Here is a 22,986-nt window from a genome sequence, read left to right as displayed (position 1 = left end):
GTCCCAGTGCGTCCCTACCGAGAGTTACTGGGAGGGTTGTGTTCACACAGGGGGCAAATGCCACCGTCTGCCTGAACCTGGGGGGGGGGGGGGCGGGGAGGGAGGACCGGGGGTTTGAAGGCGGGAAGTGCCCGGATGAGCACGTAGCGGTCTGCCCTGGATGCCCGCGCCCCGCGTCGCTGGGTCCACACCCCCTGGGCTCACGTGCACCCACCGGCATCGTACAAGCTTGAGTCAGCGCTTTGTACGCGCACCCGTACAAGGGGGTCTGCTCGGCGCCCATCCGTACCTGCCCGAGACCACCCCCGATCTGCGGTGGGCCCCCTTCATCCGGGAACTACCGGCTGAGCGGCTTCTATGCGCCAGGCATGACGGCGCCCTGGAGCTGCCGCGGTGAGTCAGGAGGACCTGATGTTCACCCTCGTGGAGTTTCTATTCCAGTGAGGAGACAGAGACCACTCAGATAATTCTAGCAACAAAAGTATCCCCTCCGAGTGGGGGAAATGCTATGGAAGCACCCCCAGGGGAGGCCTGGTTTATGCTGGAGCCGTGGGGAAGGGCCATTGCAGCAGGGACGGAAGGAAGCCGCCAGGGAGTTTGGGCAGAAGCCAGAGCCTGTGCAAAGGCCCTGGGGTTGAGAGGAATGCTGGGTGCGGCGCCGTGACAGGACACAGCGCTTGCAGCTCAGGCTGAGGGCACGAGGTCTGCTGCGGAGCAGTTGGTCGTCGGGGGTCAGAGCCTTCGGGGCGTGTGGGTTACGGCACAAAGTGCGCCCTTCACCTGGAAGGCCACAGGGAGCCCCTGGCAGGAGGCTTTTCAGAGGAGGACGCGGTCAGCTCTGCATTTGGGCAAGTTCCTCCTGGTTGCGCGTGGGGAAGGCCTGGGAGGTGGGGTGCAAGGCGGGGGCAGGGTGACCAGAGAGGGGACTGCAGCAGGGCCTGGTGGGAGATGGTGGGGGCTTAGGCTGCGGTGGCACCGGGGACGAGGTAAGTAGCCATAGTGTGGCCTGGGGACGGGTGAGGGCCCGAGGGGCGCCTGGGCTGGGCTGGCTTTTCTCTGCGGCTCCTGTTTGGGCTTTGACGCCGTGCAGGCAGGGACACTGTGGGCCGCACGGGGGCAGCGGCGGGACTCAGGAACAGGTGTCCTCTGAGTGGCTGAATTAGAAAAATCCGTGACCCCAAACCACCGGAGACGCGGCCCGAGGCACACGCTTGGGGGGCGGGGGCGGGGCTGGAGCTTAGCTCCGCTCACCCGTCGCTCAAGGGCTGTGGGCAGCGAACAAATCGCTCCGCCGCACCGGTGGACGATCTCGCCGCAGGATTGAGGACAAACTCAGCCCGGCCGGGGACCATCAGTCATGAGGAAAAACCAATCTCCTCCGTGCGGGGATTTACTGCATGGACAGACAGGAAATCCCGGCGCGGGACCTCTGCCCTGTCCCCACACAGCCCCGCCCGCCATAGCCGGGTAATTGCTTTTGGGGCCACATTTCGTCGTGGACCGACACCGTCTGAGCCTCTGCCTTAAGGGAGGCCGGTGGCTGGGCTGATGCCAGAGGCCTGGCAGGGGAGTGGGCGGCCACCGGGACGGGTCAGGAAGGGGGTCTGGTGCGGGAGAAGTGCCATCACCCCAAGCCCCCGTCCTCGGACCCTCCTGATCCCCCTGGAAACCTCCAGGCTGAGTGTGGGCGGCATGGGGGGGTGCAGGCAGGGAGGTTTGGGGAGAGGAGGCCGGGGGTGGAGAGAATGAACAGAGCAGGGGCAGGAGCTGGCAGAGGAGGAGGGGGAGGAGGGGGAGGAGGGGAAGGGGGAGGGGGAGGAGGGGGAGGGGGAGGAGGGGGAGAGGAGGAGGGAGAGGGGAGGAGGGACAGGGGAGGGGGAGGAAAGAGGAGGAGAGGAGGAGGAGGGGAAGGGGGAGGAGAGGGAGGGCAGCAGGGGGAGGGGGAGGAGGCAGAGGGGGAGGAGGGGGAGGAGGAGGATGGGGAGGAGGGGGAGGAGGAGGGGAAGGAGGAGGAGAGGGAGGGGGAGGGAGAGGAGGGGGAGGGGGAGGAGAGGGGGAGGAGGGGGGAGGAGGAGGAGGAGATGGGCTAAAACACCCGCCTCTGCTCTAAGGCCAATGCCCCTCCTGGGCCAACCAGCTGAGGCCCGGAGGTCGTCCCGAAGGTCTGAAAGGTCAGGTGGAAGGTGGCGCTGAGTGACTCTGGTGAGGAGCCCGGGCCCCGTGCTGGGCAGCCTTGAAGTCCTGAGCCCCAACGACACGATTTCATTACGAAAGCCTCAGTTTGCACACCCGGCAAATGGGCTTAGTCGTGGGACTCGGCAGGTGTGTCTGCCCTCTGGGAAGGGAAGCCGAGGGAGGCCGGAGGTGCAGGGGGTGAAGTTGGTATTTTTGTGGTGCTGTCGCGAAAGGTGACTGCCAGAGGTCGGCCTCCGGCAACGGCTGTGAGCGGAGCAGTTTCCCGGAGGCTGGGGGCCTGGCGGTGGTGTCACGAACGCCTCGCATCACACGGAGGTCCAGGGACGCGCCTGCGGTGAGCCCCACGGCACATGGGGACACGTGACCCGTTGGACGGAGGCCACGTCTGCCTCTTCCGGCCCCGGGCCTGGGCCTGTTGCTGACCGGACCCCAGAGGCTTGGGTTGCGTGGCCCCAGGAGAACCCTCTGGATGGCCAGGCGGCCTGGCACCCCCCGACCCCCCGCCGGGCCCCATGGCACCGTCACCCGCTCAAGCTCTGGTGCCTTGCAGGGCCGCGGTGGTGAGGGAAGCAGGCAGGGCCTGACACGGAGGGGCTGTGGGGGTGTGGTGTCCCGGAGAGCCTGTGCCCGGGCTCCAGTGGCCGTGAGTAATGGGGCCCAGACCCTGCACAGCCACCGGACCCGGGTGGGCTGAGCCGCCAGACCGTGTTCCACTGTTTTGCTCAGAGGCCAAGTGGGTCCTGGGGCCTCAGAAAGGGACTCTAGGTGGGGTGGGAGGTGAGGCTTGGAGAGGGACCCAGGATGTCGCGGCAAACACTCCCAGGTGGGGGGCGGCCGCCTCCTGACTGCGGAAATAGCCCCGGTGGTCTCCTGGGGACCATGTGGGTCCTTCCGAGGTTGTGGGTCCAGGGCCGGAACCGTCGGAGACAAATGAACGAACAAACAGAAGCAGGACCTCCCCACTGCTGGACAGAGGAGGCAGGTGCCCAGGGGGACAGAGGCCTGCGGGGAGGTTCCTCCGGAGCCCCTGCTGCTCTTCTGGAACTCTCCTGTCAGCCTCGGCCGAGAGCTGTGACCCACGACCGGGCGCGGGCATGGCCCTGAGCCCACAGGGATAGCTTTGTGGAAACGTATGCCTGGGGCTGAACAGGGACCAGGATTCGCCTCTGTTCTCCCACCAGGGATGCTGGGGGGGAGGGGGACTGTCACCTCCAGCACGCACAGGTCACTGGGCCAACCCCTGCCTCTGTGCCCAGGGGGGTCTGAGGGCATGATCCCCTCCCTCCTTGGACCTCCTGGGGAGGAACCAGCTGAGGGGCATTCGGGGAGCCACGGTCTTGGAGGGGGGACTGCGGCTTTCAGGGGGACCCGGAAGGGAGGGGGCGCTGGCCTTCATGCTGAGGGAGGGAGGGGGCTGGGGTGGAGGGTGGGCTACACAAGGCTTGTAACCCGTTCGGCTCGCTTGGCGTGTGCTTGGTTAAGCTGAGCCAACATTTAAAAGTTGGATTTTCGGGGCGCCTGGGTGGCTCAGTCGGTTAAGCATCCGACTTCGGCTCAGGTCACGATCTCGCGGTCCGCGGGTTCGAGCCCCGCGTCGGGCTCTGGGCTGATGGCTCAGAGCCTGGAGCCTGCTTCCGATTCTGTGTTTCCCTCTCTTTCTGCCCCTCCCCTGTTCATGCTGTGTCTCTCTCTGTCTGAAAAATAAATAAACGTTAAAAAAAAAATTTTTTTTTAAAAAGTTGGATTTTCGCATTAAAAAAAAATAAAAACACCTGGATTTCCGGCTTCTCGTAAAGTCCTTGAAGGCATCTCCGGACCATTGGAGCTGAGACGCGATCACCCCCTAGTCGGGGCCTGCGCTGCCCTGTTAAGGGGACCCTCCTGGGCCAGCTTTGCTCCCCGATGTCGTCAGAGCAGGGCCCCCGGGCCTCCCACCCCACAGGAGGGCCGGAAGGGCTTGCGTGCCCTCCAGTAGGGGGAGGCTCTCCAACACCGGGTCGCTGGGCAGGGCAGAGCAGGGCCCCTCTGTCTGGGCAGGAGCTCAGAGGCAAGCGGTGGGGTGGGGGGCTGGTCAGGGGAGGGGGTGGGGTTTCCGAGGGGCCCCCTGCTCAGCACCAAGGCGCTCCCTGGCCCCTGAGCTGTAGCCCAGACACCGGCCCCCAAATGAGCCTTCTTCCCCCCCCCCCCCCCGCCCGCCGAGGGTGGCTCTCTCCAGATGCCAAGAGCCCCCAACCAAGGCTCACCTCTGGGGGAAGCAGGGGAGCCGGAAACCACAGGAGGCGGCCCAGGAGTCTGGCATTGGGGGGGGGGGGGGGGGGCTTGGCTTCAAGGATCCACATAAGCCTCGGGGAAACTGCAGGGCCACCGACCCGGGGATTTCACCCCGCCTCAGCTCTCCTGGGGCTGTCCCAGGATTTGTGCGCTGATGGCTTCCAAAGCTGTGTATCTTGGGCAAGCCGCTCAACCGCTCTGTGCCTCAATTCTCTCATCTGTGAAAGGAGGATCATAATAGCGCCTACCCCGTGGGGTTGTTATGTGGATTAAATGAGCGCCGGACACAAAACAACCACTACATACGTGTGGGCTTCTATCGTCTACCCAGGATCATGCCCCCATTTGCAGGTGGAGACAGCGGGGGGGGGGGGGGGGGCTCAGAGAGGGGACTTGCCCCGTGCCACTCAGCCAGCCTCAGTTCCTGGAGGCGGCACAGGCTCCCTCCGTCTGACCCCAAACCCAGCACGTCAGACCAGATTCTTAATAACATCTTTTATTGATTTTGCAAGAGAAAAAAATAGAAATTTATTTTAGAGTTAATGCCTGTACAGCTTTTTTTTCCCCCTCCTAAATTGCATGGTGCATACAATTATTATAAACATCAGTGGAGATTCTGGGAGCGTGTGCGCTGCTCGAGCAATCTCCCCGACAGTCTGACCCGGGCCCCAGCCTCAGGTGGGGACGGGAAGCCGTGACAGCCTTTAAAGTCGTGGCACCTGTTTTGGTCCCCAAGCGCCGGCCTGATCAGCCCCTGACTCCCCCCAAGCCTCGGCTCTCCTGGGAGCCCACAGGCCTTGGGGGCACCCGCCCCATCTGGGAGGTGAGCAGGGGAGCTGCAGCAATGATGGATCTTCTCCGGGAGAAACAATTCCTCGTCTTCGCATCGGCCCCCTGCTCCAAATGAAAAGCGCATTTGCATAGCTGCTCCGCGGAAGCTGCAAAGCTCATAAAGTATCTGCCGGGCTCTCGGTTGCATAGGAACGTACTTCGAGTACAGCGCTGCGGCGGGGCCGGGCTGGGCGCCAGGAAAACAACGGATTAATATTTGGAACGAGAAATTACCCACCACTGGGAAACCAATTAGGTCCCTGATCCGGGCTTGTTACATAGATGGAAATAGATGCGTTCTGAGCTCCACTCGGCTGGGGGTGCAAGGCACATTTCCAACTCGCGGGGAAGCTGCCGGGAGGGGGGGAAGGGGTGGGGGCACCAGACACCTCGCTGCCCGCAGGCAAGGGCGCCCGGCACGGGCGAGACGGGGGGAGGCGAGTGAGAGAAGCCCGTGGCGAGACCGCAGGGATGCGGCCGCCCTCCTCCAGACAGAGTTCAAGGGGAAGGGGAGGTGGGCTCTGGGGCCCGAGGGTGGGGTTGTGGCCCTGGTCCTCGGCCTGCCCTGCGTCCGGAGCCTTCTGGGGCGTGAAGCTGTCCACCCGCGGGTCCCACGTGGGCCTGGCAGCATGGCGGGTGGGCACGGCCCCCTTCCTCTTCCCAATGAGACACACACGTCCCCGGGGATCCGTCCTCCTTGCCTGGGATGAGTGAGGGGGGTGCAGCGGCCCTGGCTAGACCTTCGGGGGACCAGGGAACTGTCCCACCTTCTCAGCCAGCTGCACCGGCCCCCGGATGAGGGAGGGATGTGGGGGCGGGGAGCTGCTGGCACCCCTCCCCTTGCTGTCGGGGTCTGAGGCCTGACCCCGGGCCCGGGACAGCCACACTCTGTGCTGGGAGCAAGTCCTCCCCGGCCACCCCACCATCTGGGCCTGAGCAGGGACAGGCGTGAGTGCGTGTGGCCCTGCTTTGCTGGGTCCTGCGGGAGGGCACCGAGCTGGGTGTCCTGGGAGGGAGCCCCCGAGCCGCAAGGCGGAGGAAGGCCGTGCCACGCGAGTCCTCTTTCCAAGTCCTCTTTCGCGACGGGACTCCTTCTTCCAGCCCCCGGAGTCCAGGCTGCCGAGGCTGAGGTCTGGGGGCGGGCGACACGGGTGCTGGGCGGGGCCGGTGACAGAGCCCGGCTCCGGTCGGGAGGCCCGGCTCTCCCTCCTCCGCCAGTCAGCACCGCCACCGTCGCACTGTCTCCTTCTCGCTTATGCAGGTTTTGGGGCGCAGTGCTGTCGGGGAGAGTACAGAGGGGTGGACGTTACCCAGCCTCAGTCACCGAGGGCGGCCCCACGCCCTGGGGGTGAAGTCCGGACCGTCCTGGTGGCCTGGCCAGGCCACCGCCTGCAGCCCCGGAGCCCATCGCCCGCACGCCGACCCGTCCCCTCCCCTGCAGCGACTCTGCTGCCTCGCCTCCGGGCCTTTGCCACGCTGTCCCCTCTGCCTGGCCAGCTCCCCGTATCTCTTAGGGTGCAGCTCAAACAGCACCTCCTCTGGGAAGCCCTCGCCCCCTGCATCCCCCACTGGTTTCCCAGCCGCCTCCATACAGCACGTCTGCCCTTCGGGGCCTTTTCCCTCTGCGTCCCAAGAGCCTGCCTCCCAGGAAGCCACACCGGGTCACAGGCGCCTGTGGGACGTGGGAAGCACGTTGCCCCTGGGGTTCTGCCCCCACAGCCCCAGCTCAGCCGCCAGGCAGGCTCCTGGGCGGAGCAGAGGGGTCCGAGGGGCGGGCAGGGGCTGCTGGCTCCCGACCGTTCAGCCTTAACTCCCGAGGGCTACGCTCTGGGCCGAGAGGCGACACTGACCTGGGTCAACCGCGCTCTGCTTCCTTTTCGAGTTGGTAATGATTTGGTTTTCGTTCATCATCTGGACGTCCTGATCCTCCACCTGATTGCTGGGGGAGGGAGAGGAAGGAAGGTTCGACCCCTGCCGTCCGTCCCCGTTAGGGCCGGCGGGGGAGGCCGTGGGGCGGGCCTGGGGCGCACCTGATGGCGGTGCGTTTCTCCTGGCGGCACACGTCTGCGTCCTCGGTGAAGAGGATGGTGTGGTAGGGCAGCGTGGGCTCGCACGTGGGCAGGATGCCCCCCACCAGGTGGCCCACCATGGCCAGGATCCCGTTGTACACAAGCAAGTCGTCCACCAGGAGCTGGACAGACAGAGGAGGCGCTGCACCGTGTGGCCGGGGGGGGGGGGGGGGGGGGATAGGGACCCTTCCCCCCACCCCCCTACCCCCGGCCTCGGGCAAAGCAGGTCACTGCTCCGAGCCTCGCCCGCTAGCCCGGCCCGCGTTATGGTGTCAGATCTTTGCAACCCTCGGCCAGACGGGGACGGGGAGGCTTCAAATACCTTTAGCCCACGTGGCCGAGCCGGGAGGCAAATCTGGGCCTCTGGCCCCCGAGGCCCCGGCTCTCCCGGCCCCAGAGTTGCCTCCCGGCGCGAAGAACTCCCTAAACCAATATGACTGGAAAAGACAAGATGAAAGAAAAGCCACTTTCGGTTTGTTTTTTTTTCAGGGTGATGATTCAAATCACTCGAGGCGGGTTTTGAATTCACGATGGGACGGCAAATTTCCCTGCATCTGAGGACCAGGCAGTGGTGTCTAAGGTAGCGACGGAGAGGAGTAAATCAAACGGCGGCGACGAATGGTAATTGCCGGCAGCCTAATTACCAACCAGCATAATTATCTCAAAAAACCCAGCTAATAAGTACTTACGCCAAACTCCTTCACCCCTCGATGGGGCGTTTTTGCATAATTCCACAGTTTGATCATTGACACGGTGGTAGGCAGATCGAAAATCACATAGACCCGGTTCACCTGTCAGAGGCAAGAACTCATTAAAACGGGCATGTTTGGAAACAGAGGCGCGGGGCGGGGCGGGGGGCGCCAGACGCGGGCAGGGGTGAGCCGGGCGGGCGCGGGAGGCAGCGCCTGGGCTGCTGGGGCCGCGGTGCGTGGGGCTCCCGCTGCCTTCTGTCTCCTGGAAGCCCATCTTGAGTCCGGTCACGTGTGGCTGCGTTTGCAACAAACCGCTGAGCTGGCTCCGGGAGGGCCTGTTTTCTCGGGCCTGGCGTGGCCCTCATCTAAATACCCACGGAGAATTGGGTGCGCCCTTCCCTCTCCCCCAGGTCAGGCCAGACGCTTCGCGGGCCAAAGGGGCGGGCCCCGGGTCAAGGAGCACTGTCTCCGGCGATCAGCACGGCCTTGACCCCGATCTGTCCTTTCCCCCAACCACAAATGAGCAGCACGGCGCAGGCCCTGAAAGCAGTGTGGGATAATATCCAGCATGGGTCTTTGAATCTCTGCCTGGCGCAGGGGTGGTGGAGGGGTGTCGGGATCAGTGGCAGAATCAGCTACTAAGGTCAGACCTTCAGCTTCCCCCACCCCCGCCCGCCCGGGCCACCCCCGCTGCCCCCACAAAGACTCTCCAATATCAGGGGGCCCCTTGCACGACAGAATAAAGCAAAAAGCAGTCAGTGCTGGCCCCGGGCTGCAGGCTGCAGGCTCCGTTTTGCCCCAGGCCCTGGGGCTCGGCCTCCGGCCATCCTCAGAATGTCTCAGAGGATGTCGGGAGTGCAGGGGGGTGGGCCAGGGTACTGCTGGGGCAGGGGCAGCCTTCTGACTGCACCACAGAAATAATAAAGGTCCTCAAACTCAGTTGCCCATGGGGCTCAAGCAGATACGAATATTTGAGTCCAAGGGCATCTGGGTGGTTCAGTCGGTTGAGTGTCTGGCTTCGACTCAGGGCATGATCTCAGGGCTCGTGAGTTCAAGCCCCGAGTCGGTCTCTGCCCTCAGCACCGAGCTCGCTTCAGATCCTCTGTTCCCCTCTCTCTCGGCCCCTCCCCAGCTTGTACTCTCTCAACAACAACAACAACAACAAACAAACAAACGTTCGAGTCCAGCTGGGAGAGTGACAGCTGGGCAGACGACTTCACACCAAAAGCCAAGTGAAAGACGACGGGAAAACACGCGCTGGCCAAACACCAGATGGCCGTGGGAGGGCAGGGCCCAGGTCTCAGGGCTGAGAGACCTCCGTGTTTCTCCGCTGCAGCGGTGGGGCTGGCCTCCGCTCAGGGGGGACGGATGCTCGGGGCTCACGGGGGACACTGTTGGAAGAGCTCCCCAACAGAGCTGCTGATGCCGTCTCTGTGCTCTGAGGGCCAAATGTACCTCCCGGTCCTCCTGCCCAGTCACGCGGAGGGGGAGGGGACACTTCCGCCGTCACAGGCGTGCCCCAGGGCCTGCGGCACTCACATACTCGGGCATGAGGGTGGCGCGGGGCTAGAACGACCTGCCCGGCCGGCCTGTCTCCTCTCGCTGTAGCCGGGTGGGTGAAGGCCACCCCCAGGTCCCCCGGTGACCAGCAGGACCAGAGGGAGGGTCTGAGGTCTGCAAAACTGAGTCCGCTGAAGAGCTGGCAGGCAGATCTGGGGCCAGAGGTCAGGGTCCGGTGCCCAGTGCTCTCAAGGCGGAGCAGACACAGAGAATGAGGCCAGAGGATGGGGCTGGGAGGGCAGAGGGGGCTGCTGCACGGGCCCTCCAGAGTCCCATGTGGGCGGCCTCTTGTCGCAACCACCCCAAGAGCGCCGAGAAAGAACTTGCCCCGAAGAGTGCCCGTCAGAGTGTTAGTTAGCTAGACGTGAGCCTTCCTGACGGCCCGCGGGCATTTTGGTTCGTTGGAGATTCACTCGCCTGGAACAAAGACGCGTCACCGAGGCCAAGGACACAAAGTCGCCCTGCCCACCCCGGGGCGGGGAGTCCACGCAAACCCACCAGTCCCGGCAGGATGGGAGCCAGCCACATGTGCCTGCCATCGCAGGTGTCGTTCACTTGGTCGATGAGCTTGTCGGGCGTCCGGACGTCCCCGCACACGCCCTCCAGGGAGTTCACGCTGTCGGGGAAGGCGGCGATATCTGGGGAGCCTCTAAGCTGCCATAACCCAAAGCAGTGTGCTGGCAGCTGCGTGCCACCCTGGCGGCCGCTGGCCTCGTCACGCTGATGGCGTGGCCCAGGGGACGCTGGGGCTGGCGGGCAGAATGGCCGTCCGCTGCTCTGGGCAGCCAGAAGAGCGACAGCCAAATTAGACATGCCAGGGAAAATGAGCACAGAGGCCAACGGGGGTGGGTGTGTGGGGAGGAGGTGACCAGTTTCAAGGAAAGGGGAGGAGCTGTGCAGACAGATGGCGGGGAAAGAGCAGTCTCACCGGACTGCTGGCGGCAGGAACAGAATTTGTGGCTGACGCTTTGGAGAGTGGAGGACAAACTGCTAAGGTGTTCCTTTCCAAGGGGACACGGCCTCGGCATGTGGGGACCAGCCTGAGACTGGATGCAGCGGGGGGGAGCCGGGTCCAGCTATGGCCACTCAACTCCCGGACATTAGCGCGGATCTGGACAAACCAGGTCCGGTGCTGGCTCTGCATTCTGACCTGGGGTCTTGGGAAAGTCACAGAGCACCTTGGGGCCTGTTCTCATCTGTAAAATGGGTATAAAAACCTCCGCGTCCGGGGCGCCTGGGTGGTCAGTCGGTTAAGCGGCCGACTTCGGCTCAGGTCATGATCTCACGGTTCGTGGGTTCAAGCCCCGCGTCGGGCTCTGTGCCGACAGCTCAGAGGCTGGAGCCTGCTTTGGATTCTGTCTCCCTCTCTCTCTGACCCTGCCCCACTCGCACTCTCTCGCTCTCTCTCTCAAAAATAAGTACACGTTAAAAAAAAAAAATTAAAAACCTCCACATCCCAGAATTGATGTGAGGCTCTCAGAGGACACTGGATGTGAGCGTGCCCGGTAAAATCAACACAGCCTTACGTATCCAAGGACTCACTAACAACAATCAAAACCACCAACAATCATTTGTCAGGTGGGGAGGATGGTGTCACCGGGGGAAGGGGCAGAAAAGCTGGATCAGAAAAGGATCCATCTGGAACCCAGGGAATCCCACATAGGTGCAAGGCAGGCTTTGGGGTTGGGGGCGGCTCTGGCCGGTCCCTGTGGTGGGCCAGGGATCACAGGGCAAAGGCCCAGAGGGGTCAGGCAGGTGATGTCAAAGAGACACATGACAGCTTAGTGGTCAGAGCATGGTTTCTGGAGCCGGACTCCCAGGTCCCTCACTCCTATGCTGTGTGACCTTGGGCAAGTTACTTAACCTCTCTGTGTCTCAGGTCTTCATTGGTAAAATGGGGCTAACAGCACTCACTTCACGAGACCGTCGTGAGGGCAAATCAGGTACCACGGGACAAGCCCTCACCGAATGAGCCCTCAGTAAACATTAGCAATTTGGGGGACCTGGCAGGAAACAATAAGGACATGCTTGGGGGAAAGGCCAGTGGATACCGAGGTCCGGCCATCATTGTGGTGCATGACTGTGGCATCAAACATTGCTAATTTTTTCAAGAGCTGCTGAAGAGTGAGGTGTTCCTGTGAAACGCCCTGATCTTTCCAAAACACTAGCAACGAATCTAAAATATTTAAAAACTCAGTGGGCTAATAGTTTGCAGGTTCTGGTGCGGGCGTTCCCTGAACAAAGAGGACCATGGTCAATGAATTCACTGGGCTGAACACAGGGCCACAGGCTGCTCCCTGCAGGCCTTGCCAGAGCCTTTAGAACTCCAAAGTACCTGCGGATCTCCAGGAGGGGGTGCAGTTGGTACCGTCGCCCGAATCCCCGGGCGACAGGACTCTCTGTTTGTGGCACTCCTGTTACCTTGGGACTCCCAAGAGTCAGCCTCTGACCCTCAGCAGAGTCCCCTGGCATTTTCAGTCCCGGGGTCTGGTTCTTGCAGGGACGTCTCCTCTCCTGCCCCCGACCCTCCCACGTTCCCTTTGGTCAGGGTGGGGTCCCCCTTCTGCCTAGAAAGGATACTGTTTTTCCGACAGAGGGATTTTTTCTCCCCGCTCATCATACAGCTCCAGGCCCGTAAGACCGATGTAATAGGGGTCACCCCAGCTGGTCAGGAGCTGGAACTGAAAAATGACTGTGGCACATTATTAAGGAAAAATAGGCTTAATTTTCTGAGAACAAAGCAAGACAATGGCAAAGATCATATTGGGATAGACTTTTTGGGGGCTTATGCAGGTGAAGGGGGGGGGAAATCATTTTTTTCTCGCACGGAGACTGAAACCTACCCAAATATGTGTGGCATTAAATTTTCTTTAATGGAAGCTGTGTATGCATGTGTTTCAAGAATTAAAAACTTCCCTCCACGTCCCAGGAGACAGGAGGACAGGAGGGAGGGAGCTGGCAGGACGGAGGACCATTTGCACCAGAAACTCATCGTGTGGTCATGCCGAACAAAGTGACCGGGAGTCAAACTGTCTTGTGCCTCAATTTCCCTGGTTGTAAAATGACAAAGAACGAAGCACCTGTTCTCTCCTCCGTCCACTTCAAGTGTGCAGGGGGGTGGGGGTGGGGGGGATACATGAGCACCAGGAGGGATGGGCCGTGGCAGGGTGACCGACCCGCCATTGCTGACTGAGTCGCACAATGGGGGCACCAAGCCTGTCCTCAGCCCTGTCCCCAGCCTGCTCCCAGCATTCCAGGGGCAGACAGGGCAGGAAACCAGAGTGGCGGCTTCCGGGCAATATCATAGCCACAGGCAGACCTTCCGGAAGAACGGACTGGTGAGAGAGCCAGGCTGCTCATATTCACTAACCTGTCTTACTCCTTCCCAGCTATGTGGCCTTGGGCAAGCTACTTAGCCTCTCTGGGCCTCAGTTTTCTCATCTGCGAAATGGGGGGTGTTAGCAGTTCCACCGCCCGGGGCTGGGGTGAGGCCTGAGTTAACACAAGCAGCCCAGTGTGAACAGTGTCAGGCCGAGGAAAGGGCCCGGCGACTTTGAGCTCTCCTTACTTCTATCTTTACCTCCTCCCTGCCTGGGTCCGAGGACAGCCTCCAGTTCAGGCCCTGCGGAAAGTTCCAGCTTCTCTGGCCCCGCACCGCTGGAGTCCTGGGTGCTGCTTCCTGAAACATCAGCCGGCCAGGGCGCGGCATCTGGAACTCGGGTGGCTGCCCCCGCCCCGGCAGCACCCAGTGAGCCCGCGGACCCGCCAACCCTCCCACGGCTCCCCGGGTTTCCCTGCGTGGGGCTCCAGCTCCTGGGCTGCAGCCTGCCAGGAACCCCAACGTTGCCAGAGGGGCCGAACCCTCTCCTGGGGTTCCGGACAGGGCCCCTGAGGGCTTGGGACACGCAGACAGGTGGCAGGATACAGCCGCAGGGCATCAGGGGTGCCTCGTAGTCCATGCTTGCCTGCTCCTGGCTTTGCGTGTTGAGCCTGAAAAAAACCCACAAAACGGCACCAGGAAGCAGGAGATTGCAACTACCCTGACCGCTGGCCACTTACTCCCCAGGTGACAGACTTTGAAGACCCTGTGGCCGGAGAGGGTTCCCCGATGTAGTGTGTGCCCACGTGGAGTCCTGTCCTACTCCGGGAGACTCAGTCACCTCCCAGGCGACTGCATGGACACTTCCTTCCCCAGGACGGCCCCAGGAGGTGGGTACGCTTATAGCCCTGGGGTGCGGGTGAGGAAACCGGCACACGGAGAAGTGAAGTCACTTGCTCAGGGCCACACAGCTGGCAGGCGGCCGAACTGGGATGTGACCTGAGGTTGGCCGGTTCCGGAGTCCACACTTAACCACCCAGCTCAGGGATGTACTCAGTAGGTGTCGGCCTGCCCTGATCCTTCTTCAAGCCCCGCCTCACTGCCTGTTCATGAACAAGGCGAGTCCACACTGTGCTGACAGCTGGGCCAGACCCAGGGTGGGGTGGAGTGCCCGGCCGGGACGGGCTACCCTAGGGGGTGGTCAGGGACCCGACGCCTGAGCCAAGAAGGAGGCAGCCGCACAGAGTCAGAAGTGAACCCTGCAAGCAGAGAGGCAGCCAGGGCAAAGGTCCTGCGGCGGGAGAGCAACAAGGAGGCTGCGTTGTGGGGCGGGATGGGAGGCAGGCAGGGAGAGGAGGCCTGCGGAAGGTGGGGCGTACCCTGAAGGCTTTGGCTTTGTGATCCTGAGCAAGTGGCTTCGATAGCAGGGGCCTGAGTTCCCACATCTGTAAAATGGGCGTGATAATCCCTACCTCAAAGGGTGGGTGGAAGGATGAATACAAAGCATCAGAACAGAGCCGGCACCTGGAAGGGGCTGGGGCGTTTCTCCCGGTCCACAGCCAGTACCCTCCAGGCTTGCTGGTTTTCTTCAATTTCAAGGGCAATGTTATAATTAAGTGGCTGTTCCCAATGACCGGCCCAACAAGTGATCCCAGCCACAGCGGAGGGAAACTCATTTTGTTTTGTGAGCATGGCCTCTGGCATTTGGACATCAGGGGGTTTAAATGAGTTAACTGAACGCGGCATTTACAAATTGTTACGGACTTAATGCAGCTGAGACCGGGGCCAAGAAATACCAGCGAACCCACAAAATGTTAGGCTCTCATTTTCTCTTTGAATCTTTCTAAACTGGGAACTGAGAAACAATCGAGAGAGAGAGAAGGCCCTTCCCCAAATTGGCCGGCGGGCATTTCTGGAACGGAGGCAGGCTGGAACCTCTTTTCCCAGCAGGAAGTGCAATGAAGCATTTAAAATCTCCAGCACTCCAGACTGTGAGAAACCCAAACATCCCTAGACAAGGTGGGTACATCCCACAGGCTTCCGGAGAGGCTCGGCTGAGCTTTAGAAAACCGCCAAGTTGAAAAGCAACGCGTTTGATCATCGTTTCAAAACCTTTAGGTATTAACTTCAGAGCGATGCGGGGAGCCGGCAGCCCTGAGGACAGGGAGGGGACACTCCCGGGCCTTCCCCCACTCACCTCTGGGCTGGCTGGGGCAGCTGTCGAGCCTGGAGGTGGTCCACAAAGAGAATTTCTTGAGCGAAATCAAAGTGGCAGTTGCCCGGCCCCTTCCGGATGAGGAAGCCCTCTGGAGGGGAGATGCACAGGCCGTCCAGGGAGGTGTGGACGATTTTGGCCTAGCAAACAAAAGAAAGCCGCGTGCTCGTGTGCCGTGTGTGTGACAGACGGCCTTCACGGAGCCCCCACGCCGGACAAACAGCCCGGCCTGGCCTCCCTCTCAGGCCAGAAGCACCGGGCCGGGCCACTTTCTGGTGCCACCCCCACTCCGTGCCAGGTGCTGTGCTGGGCACTGGGCAGACGGCAGGGGATGATGGTGGCCCACAAGTTGGGGTGGCGCCTGACCCGGCCCGGGTCTCCACCCACCTCACCCGCTGCAGAGCAGCACGGTGGTCAAGGGCACTCAGGTGCCCCGACATCCGCCGTTAGCACCTGTGCGAGTGACTTAACCTCCCTATGCCTCAACTGCCTCCTCTGTTAAGTGGGCTCGATAATGAGTGAACTTGGTAAAATACGCAGAATGCAGTGCCGGGAAAAAGTGATGTACTTGGTAGATGTTGGCCTACCCTGATCCTTCTTCAAGCCCCGCCTCACAGACCACCGCTTCTCCTACGCTGTCCCCAGGACAGAGCGAGCCCCTTCCTGATCTTCCTTCTCATGGCCCTTAGCTCGTTCTCTTTTTTTTTTTTTTTTTTATGTGATGTTTATTTATTATTTTGAGAGAGAAAGAGAGTGTGAGCAGGGAAGGGGCAGGGGTGGGGGTAGGGACAGAGGATCTGAAGCAGGCTCTGTGCTGACAGCAGCAAGCCTGATGTGGGGCTTGAACTCACAAACCGAGAGATCATGGCCTGAGCTGAAGTCGGACGCTTAACCGACTGAGCCCCCCAGGCGCCTCCTTAGCTCAACCGAGCCCCCCAGGCGCCCCCTTAGCTCAACTGACTGAGCCCCCCAGGCGCCCCCTTAGCTCATCCTTTTAGGACGCGTACTCCCTAACAGCGTCCTGAGCGGCTTCTGGGTCTCCCTCCGCGGCAGAGACCCTGGCGAGGCCCCTATACCTGCTTCAGGGCCTGGTGCGTAAGTGGGCGCTTACCAGCTTGCCGAATGGGGTGCATTTGGGCCAACGTGTCCCCCGTTCTAGGATGGATTTCACCAGCCAGGTGGCCAGGATCTACCAGTGAATCTCCAAGCCTGAAGGGCAGGGTCTGAGGTGGCTCGGGTCTGCTCCCCTTGGGCAGGGGGGTGCTGGGTGAGCAGAGAGGGGTAGTCGACCACACATTTTGGAATCAGGCCCGCTTGCGTCGTCCTGGTGAGGAACGTGGGCCCAACTGCAGACCAAATGGGTAGATTCTCACCTCCAGGGGACGCAGAGGGGCTGTGCTCCATGAGAGGAGCCCCCTCATGGCAGCCGGTCACAGGGCACGTAAGCAGGAAGAGTGTAGGGTAAATGGCTTCAGGTATGGCTGGATATGGGGACCCTAGACTGTGACTGCAACTCCCCACTTGGTCTTGCTCCCGGCTGATTCAGACCCTGGCCCAGGGCCGGACCCGGATGTACTGTAACCTGCTGGTCACACGACTGGTCCAGGGACGTGGACCTAGACCAGAACGACCGGCATGACTCCCGGGGTTCTGCTGGCTCGCCTCCAAAGAGGGGTTCCTTCTTCAGCTGGGCTTGGAGCTGGCAGGAGGCTGGTGACAGAGCAGAGGCCCAGGAAGGCCCTGTCCCTCCTCCAGGGCCACCACCTCCACTAGGAGGTGTCCCTGACTTCCCCAGGCCTCTGTTTATTCCATTGGATGGGACTTCTATCACCTCCGTCTTACAGCCAAGGAAATTAGTTCAGAGAGGCTAAGCAATTCGCCTGAGGACACACTGCAGGGACCTTAAGCCCCATCCCCAGCGTGCAAGGCCTGGTTCTAACCACGTGCCAGGGGCCCGTAAACGGAGCGCCCAGAGGGCCTTGGGGGACACCGGCAGCCGAGGCATCTTCCTGGGGAGGGCATGGTTGCCATCACACTGCCCTCTGGAATCTACCCTTACAGATCGTGCCCCTCTCTCCAGTCCATGGTGGCCACTGGTCACCGGCAATGAGGCCGGTGGCCACGGCCAGGCCTGGGAAGCAGGGGCTCTGGGCCCAGCATTTCCAGGTGGCAAATCCGGGTCATGGAGGCTCGACAGGACAGACTGATTCACTCGAGGGAACGTAAAGGCCCAGAGGCACGAGTTGAGCCAGAAGAATGTTTTTTTAACGCCCATATAGCTGACTTTTTAAACCCGCTGAAGCTGAGAGCGTGCTCAGGGAGCCGCCAGCGTGGCCTGGGAGGCTTTGTGAGCTGCGAGCTCACACGCCTGAGGGCTGCTGACTCCACCGTGGCGACCCCCCACGGTTCTGCCCCAGGGGCCCGCGGAAGTAACTCCGTGGCAGGTGCATGGTGGGGTGCCACACGTGGGGCTCACGGGACCCGAGGCCGAGGCCTGGCGTGGTCAAGCTTCGTGTGGCAGAGGATGATGGGTACTCTCCCAAGGCAGGTAGCATCTGCCTCCTCACTTTATAGATGGGGAAACTGAGGCCCAGGGAAAGCAGGCCACTTGCAAAGATCACACAGCTGGTTAGGGTCAGAGCTGGGTTTCAGACCGGGGGCTTGTGACTTTCGGGCCCTGACTGCGTTGCTGTATTTTCGGTGGCCTTCTCACCATCCGCTCTGTGTTGCAGTGGGAGGGGACAAACGTGTCACAGTCCATAGTCACAGGAGGACAGAAAAGCCCACACTGCAGCAGAGGCCCCTGCTTTTTCACACCCAGCAGGAGAACCCGGTGTGGAACCGGAGTGTGAGCCCCACGCCCAGCAGACGTGGACTGGGGGCTCCAGCTGTGTGACCCTGGATGAGTGAATGCACCGTCCTGAACCTCAGTCTAATACCCTGGAAGATGGGGGGTACTGACACCGGCCTCCCAGAGGCTGGGGTGAGGGCCCCATGAAATGAACGGGTACAAAACCCTCAGCTCAGGGCCCGGCCCCCAACCCTCAATGAACCGGCAGGCCTCAGTCTACCATTACGGTTGGGGCCTGGGCCTGCTGGGAACCCCCGAGCCCCCAGAAGAAACAAAGTGTCCCGAGTCTGCCCTGGCCTCTTTAGCCCATATTTGCTCTTTGCAGAAGAAGCCAATGGCAGTGTGTTCTCTCCCTGGCTATAACCCCCCCGCCCCCAGCTCCATTTGGAAAGTTCTGGAAGATTTATGCTCCTCTCTGGCAGCCACACCAGCCATTCATCACGGCGCCGTTTCCCTGACAGTGGACTGAGCGCGGCTGCTATTCCCCAGCTTACCCCGCGATAGGTGTCCTCGGGAGATTTATTGTAGTTCCAGAAGCGCAGGCCTGCGATGCTTTCGGCTCTGTCGAAGCGGATCGTGACCACGTGGTCCAGGCCCGGTGAGAAAGGGATCAGCCACATATGCTCACCCTCCATCGTGATGTTGGCTCCATCGATTAGCCTGCAAATAGTGGGGGGAGCGGTGAGGTGGGGCTTGGCCGTGTCTTCTGGGAGAAATCAGAGCGGGGGTCTACATGTCCCCCCCCCCCCCCCGCCTCCTGTACCCACTGCACCAGCCTGGCTGTGCACAGGGATAAGTCTGTGCTGTTAAAGGTGGGGCGAACCAGTCATCAAGGTTTTTTTCTTTTTAATCTTTTTTAACGTTTATTTATTTTTGAGAGTCAGGTGGGGGAGGAGGGGGAGAGAGAGAGAGAGAGCAGGGGACACAGAATCCAAAGCAGGCTCCAGGCTCTGAGCTGTCCGCACAGAGCCCGACGCGGGGCTTGAACCCACAAACCACGAGATCAGGACCTGAGTCAAAGTCGGACGCTTCACTGACTGAGCCGCTCAGGAGCCCTGCCACCAAGGTTTAAAATAAAAGGGGAGAATGTATCATCTCTCTGGACCCTTTAACTCAGGGGTTCCATTTCTGGAACTGTTCTCCTCTAAGGAAATTTTGTTCAACCTGCCTGAAGGGCTATCTGCACGAAGATATTCATCATAGTGTTGTTTATTTACAAACCACAAAAAACCCCACACCACCACAAAAAAAAAAAAACGACCACAAAAACCCTAAGAGGTCTCAAAACACAAAGAGTCACGGAAATCTGTACACTTGTTGAAACGATCATCGTGAGGATGATGCAGTGACGCGGAAGAGGTGGCCACGGGCACCGATTTTAATGCTGGACAATGGGGACGGGGACCAGGAGAGATGATGCAGAAGTGAAGCACACATTTGTGTCAGGGGGATGGGAGGTGGATGCCTTTGTCTGTTTTCCAAACTTTTTGCGAAATGCTGTGGTGGCTCTATGGCACATTTTGAAATAATTTGATTCGTTCTTTCTTGGGCTGGGGAGAGACGTACTTAGGCACCAGGGTGAACTTGGCAGCTCTCGGTGAGGGAAAAGCACAAGAAGGGGCCGACCTGTGGCCTTAGGAGGGAGCCCCTGGAGCCTTTATGTGCTTCTTGGCCACTATTCTGAATCAACTGGTTACCTTGCCCGGATTGTACTCCCATCCCGGCCGTTTCTTGTTTTCCTGCTCAGAACATCCTGCCTCATCGTTCTCAACTTTGCCTGTGTTTGTCCCAGAGACCATCCTGCCACTGACTGCCCTGGGCTGCCCAGCACACCGCAGCCCAGACCCCAGGCCGTCATCCTGTGGCTCCGGCCTGTGTCTGGCATTGCCACTGAGTGGCCTGGCCCCAGGAACGGGGGCCCAACTCTCAGCTTCTCGGGGAACCCTCTCTCCTCTCCCTCTTATATTCCTGGTGACTTCGAGGCTGCTGCCCTGGGAGACATTCCTAGATTTTAAAATAAAACTTTATGTTTTCCTTTTACATTTTAAAGTTCTGGATTTGGAATAAATCTTACAATCTAAGTGTTCATCCAAGGAGGTAATGTTTCTTTTTTTCTCTAAAAGGCGGTTATTAAATTGAAGGATGGCATGTCTTACAGCTGCTGGCATCTTAAAACTGAGGAAATTCAGCAATTTCAAACGGAGGTGTTTGCGGAATTAGGCTGACCAGAGAACCTTCTGTTTCCTTCTAAAAGCAATTGCTTCTCTGTCCTAGAGATGGGGCTGCCTCCATAGCAACACTGCTGCTTAATTCTGAAAGTAGAGAGAGTTGTTGAAGGGTTTACAGTTGACAGTGAAGGGAAGCCCCTACAGACCCCTTCAAGAATATCTAAATGATACTTCCCAGCTCTGTTCACAGAAAAACCTAGAAACTGGTTTCTACAGAAACTGGTTCCACAGAAACCCAGTAGCAATGAGCATCTCTCGTGGCTAGATTATGGTCTCTAAATACCATTTCCCAATAGAAGGAACCAGAACTTCTTGGGGAAAATGGTCAATTCCACATCTGGGACCAGAAATATACAAGGGGAGCCTGGAATATCTTGTCACATCAGAAAGCAGGAAAGCTGTCACAGACTCCTATTTTTAAAAAAGGATGCAGGGGCACCTGGGTGGCTCAGGCAGTTGAGCATCCGACTTCAGCTCAGGTCATGATCTCGCGGCTTGTGAGTTCGAGCCCCGCGTTGGGCTCTGTGCTGACAGCTGGGAGCCTGGAGCCTGCTTCGGATTCTGTGTACCCCCCTCTCTCTGCCCCTTCCCTGCTTGTGCTCTGTCTCTCAAGAAGAAATAAATGTTAACAAAACTTAAAAAAAAAAAAAAAAAAAAAGGATCCAGGAGCTCTCAGTATCTAAGAGCATCAATAAGATAAAAACTGTAATAAATTGAAAACCTTCAAACACAGTCTGTGTAAGTTCATGATTTATGATCGTCAGACACAAAGTTTTTTTTTTTTTTTTAAGTAGACTTCACACCCAGCATGGAGCTCAATGTGGGGCTTGAACTCACGACCCTGAGATCAAGACCTGAGCTGAGATCAAGAGTCGGATGCTTAGCCAACTGAGCCACCTAGGTGCCCCCAAACACAAATGTTTTAGTATGCGAGAGAAACACCTTTTTATTCTGAAAGCTGAAAAAGAAAGGGAAAGAACCAAGCATTCAGACTGCCTTTCCTATTTGACTTGTACCTCAGAGTAACCAAATCATTGAAGAAAAATTTCTCTTTATTGATGAGAAAAAGAATGATAGGATCAGTGGACCACCATCCTGCACCCAAACCCCTAATATAGTAATGGGTGTGCCCACTGAGCATTGACCGCCAACGTCACAAGAACCCTGACAAGCAGACATTCTGTATGTCCTGAAGGGAATGCACAGTGACATCGACACCCCCGTGGTCACGTCTTGCCCCGGTGGTCAAACTTCCATCGGATCGGGCATCTAGATCTAATGAACAATTTACAGGAAATACAGGGGCCTGAGGAACAGGTTAAACAACACCATAGAGATACAACCAGTAAAATCCTGACACTACGGGGGGGGGGGGGGGGGTGGTGGTGGAAAAAACCCTTTCTTTAACAGATAATTTTGAAGAAAAAGTGAAAAAAAGATGGGAGGGAACCTAGAGATTATAAGAGGCTTAAGAGACTTAACAGGGGCACCTGGGTGGCTCAGTTGGTTGTGTCCAACTTTGGCTCAGGTCATGGTCTCGTGGTTCATGAGTTTGAGCCCAAGTCAGGCTCTGTGCTGACAGCTCAGACCCGGAACCTGCTTCAGATTCTGTGTCTCCCCCTCTCTCTGCCCTTCTCCAACTCGTGCTTTGTCTCTCTCTCTCTCTCTCAAATAAATAAATAAATAAATAAATAAATAAATAAATAAATCAACATTTAAAAAGAAGAAAAGTGACATAACAAAGAATCACAATGCATGGACTTTATCTGGATCCCAAACCAACCAATCACGATGGATGGAACTTATGGGGAATCTCAAAACAACCCATCAGAATGTGTGGATCCTTACCTGGACCTCAATTCGAGAAACAAACTGTTAAAAAGGGAAGGTGAAGAGACTGTCAAGGGAAATAGGAACTTGCTAGATACCCTACTCATTTAGGGAATCAGTGTTAATTTGAATTTTGGGGGGTGGAATGGTGGTAGTGAGATGATGTTCTTCCTAAAGTCCTTATTGGTTAGAGCTACACGCCGAAGTATTCAGAGATGAAGTGCTCTCGGGCCTGGGGTTTGGGGGGGGGGGGTAACACCCCCCCCTGAGGCGGGGGTGGTAGGCGGGTGGGTGTGGATGGACAAGCAGGGCCGGCCGTGGGCTGATCATTTGGCAGCAGGAGCTGGGCTGGCGGGCTCCAAGCCTGAGCATGCGGGAGCCTGATCTGCCAAGATGCGGAGTGCCGCGTGGTTCGTGAGCAGGTGCTGACGGCAGGTGTGAGGGCCGCGGTTAAGGGGTCCCTTAACAAAGCAGGGGGGAGTCCTCTGGGCCAGACAGGGGGTGCGGGTGTGGTGTGGACATCCCCTTCCCGCCCTCCGGCCATGGGATTTATTGTCCTCATGCTACTGATAAGGACACGGAGGCAGTGGAAGACGGTGGAACTTAGTGGTTAATTAAGTGCGTGGATGTTGGTTTCCCCGGGGACCTCCATTCAGAGGACTGTGCCACTCAAAACTAGTCTGGGTGGGGACGGCTGGGTGGCTCAGTCAGTTAAGCGCCCGACTCCCCGTCTCTTGATTTCGGCTCAGGTCATGGTATCATGGTTCATAAGATCAAGCCCTGCCTCGGGCTCTGCGCCGACGATACGGAGCCTGCTCGGGATTCTCTCTTTCTCGCTCCCCCCCTCTCTCAAAATAAATAAGGAAACCTCAAAAAATACAGTAAAATAAACTGGGAAGACCCACACCCCACGGGGTGGCAGGA

General features: G+C 59.1%; 1 protein-coding gene across 1 annotated transcript in view; it reads right to left on the bottom strand.

The window, feature by feature from the left end:
* Positions 1-4,947: 4,947 nt before the first annotated feature.
* KATNIP (katanin interacting protein) overlaps positions 4,948-22,986 on the bottom strand; it is a 193,418-nt gene continuing 175,379 nt past the window's right edge. The window contains exons 21-29 of the mRNA XM_053894412.1: positions 18,499-18,664; positions 15,136-15,293; positions 13,545-13,609; positions 12,212-12,311; positions 10,118-10,268; positions 8,057-8,158; positions 7,329-7,489; positions 7,149-7,237; positions 4,948-6,575 (exon numbers count right to left, since the gene is read on the bottom strand). Of these exons, the coding sequence (XP_053750387.1) occupies positions 6,517-6,575; positions 7,149-7,237; positions 7,329-7,489; positions 8,057-8,158; positions 10,118-10,268; positions 12,212-12,311; positions 13,545-13,609; positions 15,136-15,293; positions 18,499-18,664 (1,051 nt within the window). The 3' untranslated portion in view covers positions 4,948-6,516. The remainder of the gene's footprint in view (positions 6,576-7,148; positions 7,238-7,328; positions 7,490-8,056; positions 8,159-10,117; positions 10,269-12,211; positions 12,312-13,544; positions 13,610-15,135; positions 15,294-18,498; positions 18,665-22,986) is intronic.

This window comes from Panthera pardus, unplaced genomic scaffold, assembly GCF_024362965.1.
Source record: "Panthera pardus isolate Hobbes unplaced genomic scaffold, ASM2436296v1 HiC_scaffold_5, whole genome shotgun sequence".
In the NCBI taxonomy this organism is placed as follows: Eukaryota; Metazoa; Chordata; class Mammalia; order Carnivora; family Felidae; genus Panthera; species Panthera pardus.
This window is presented reverse-complemented; position numbering and strand designations above follow the sequence as displayed.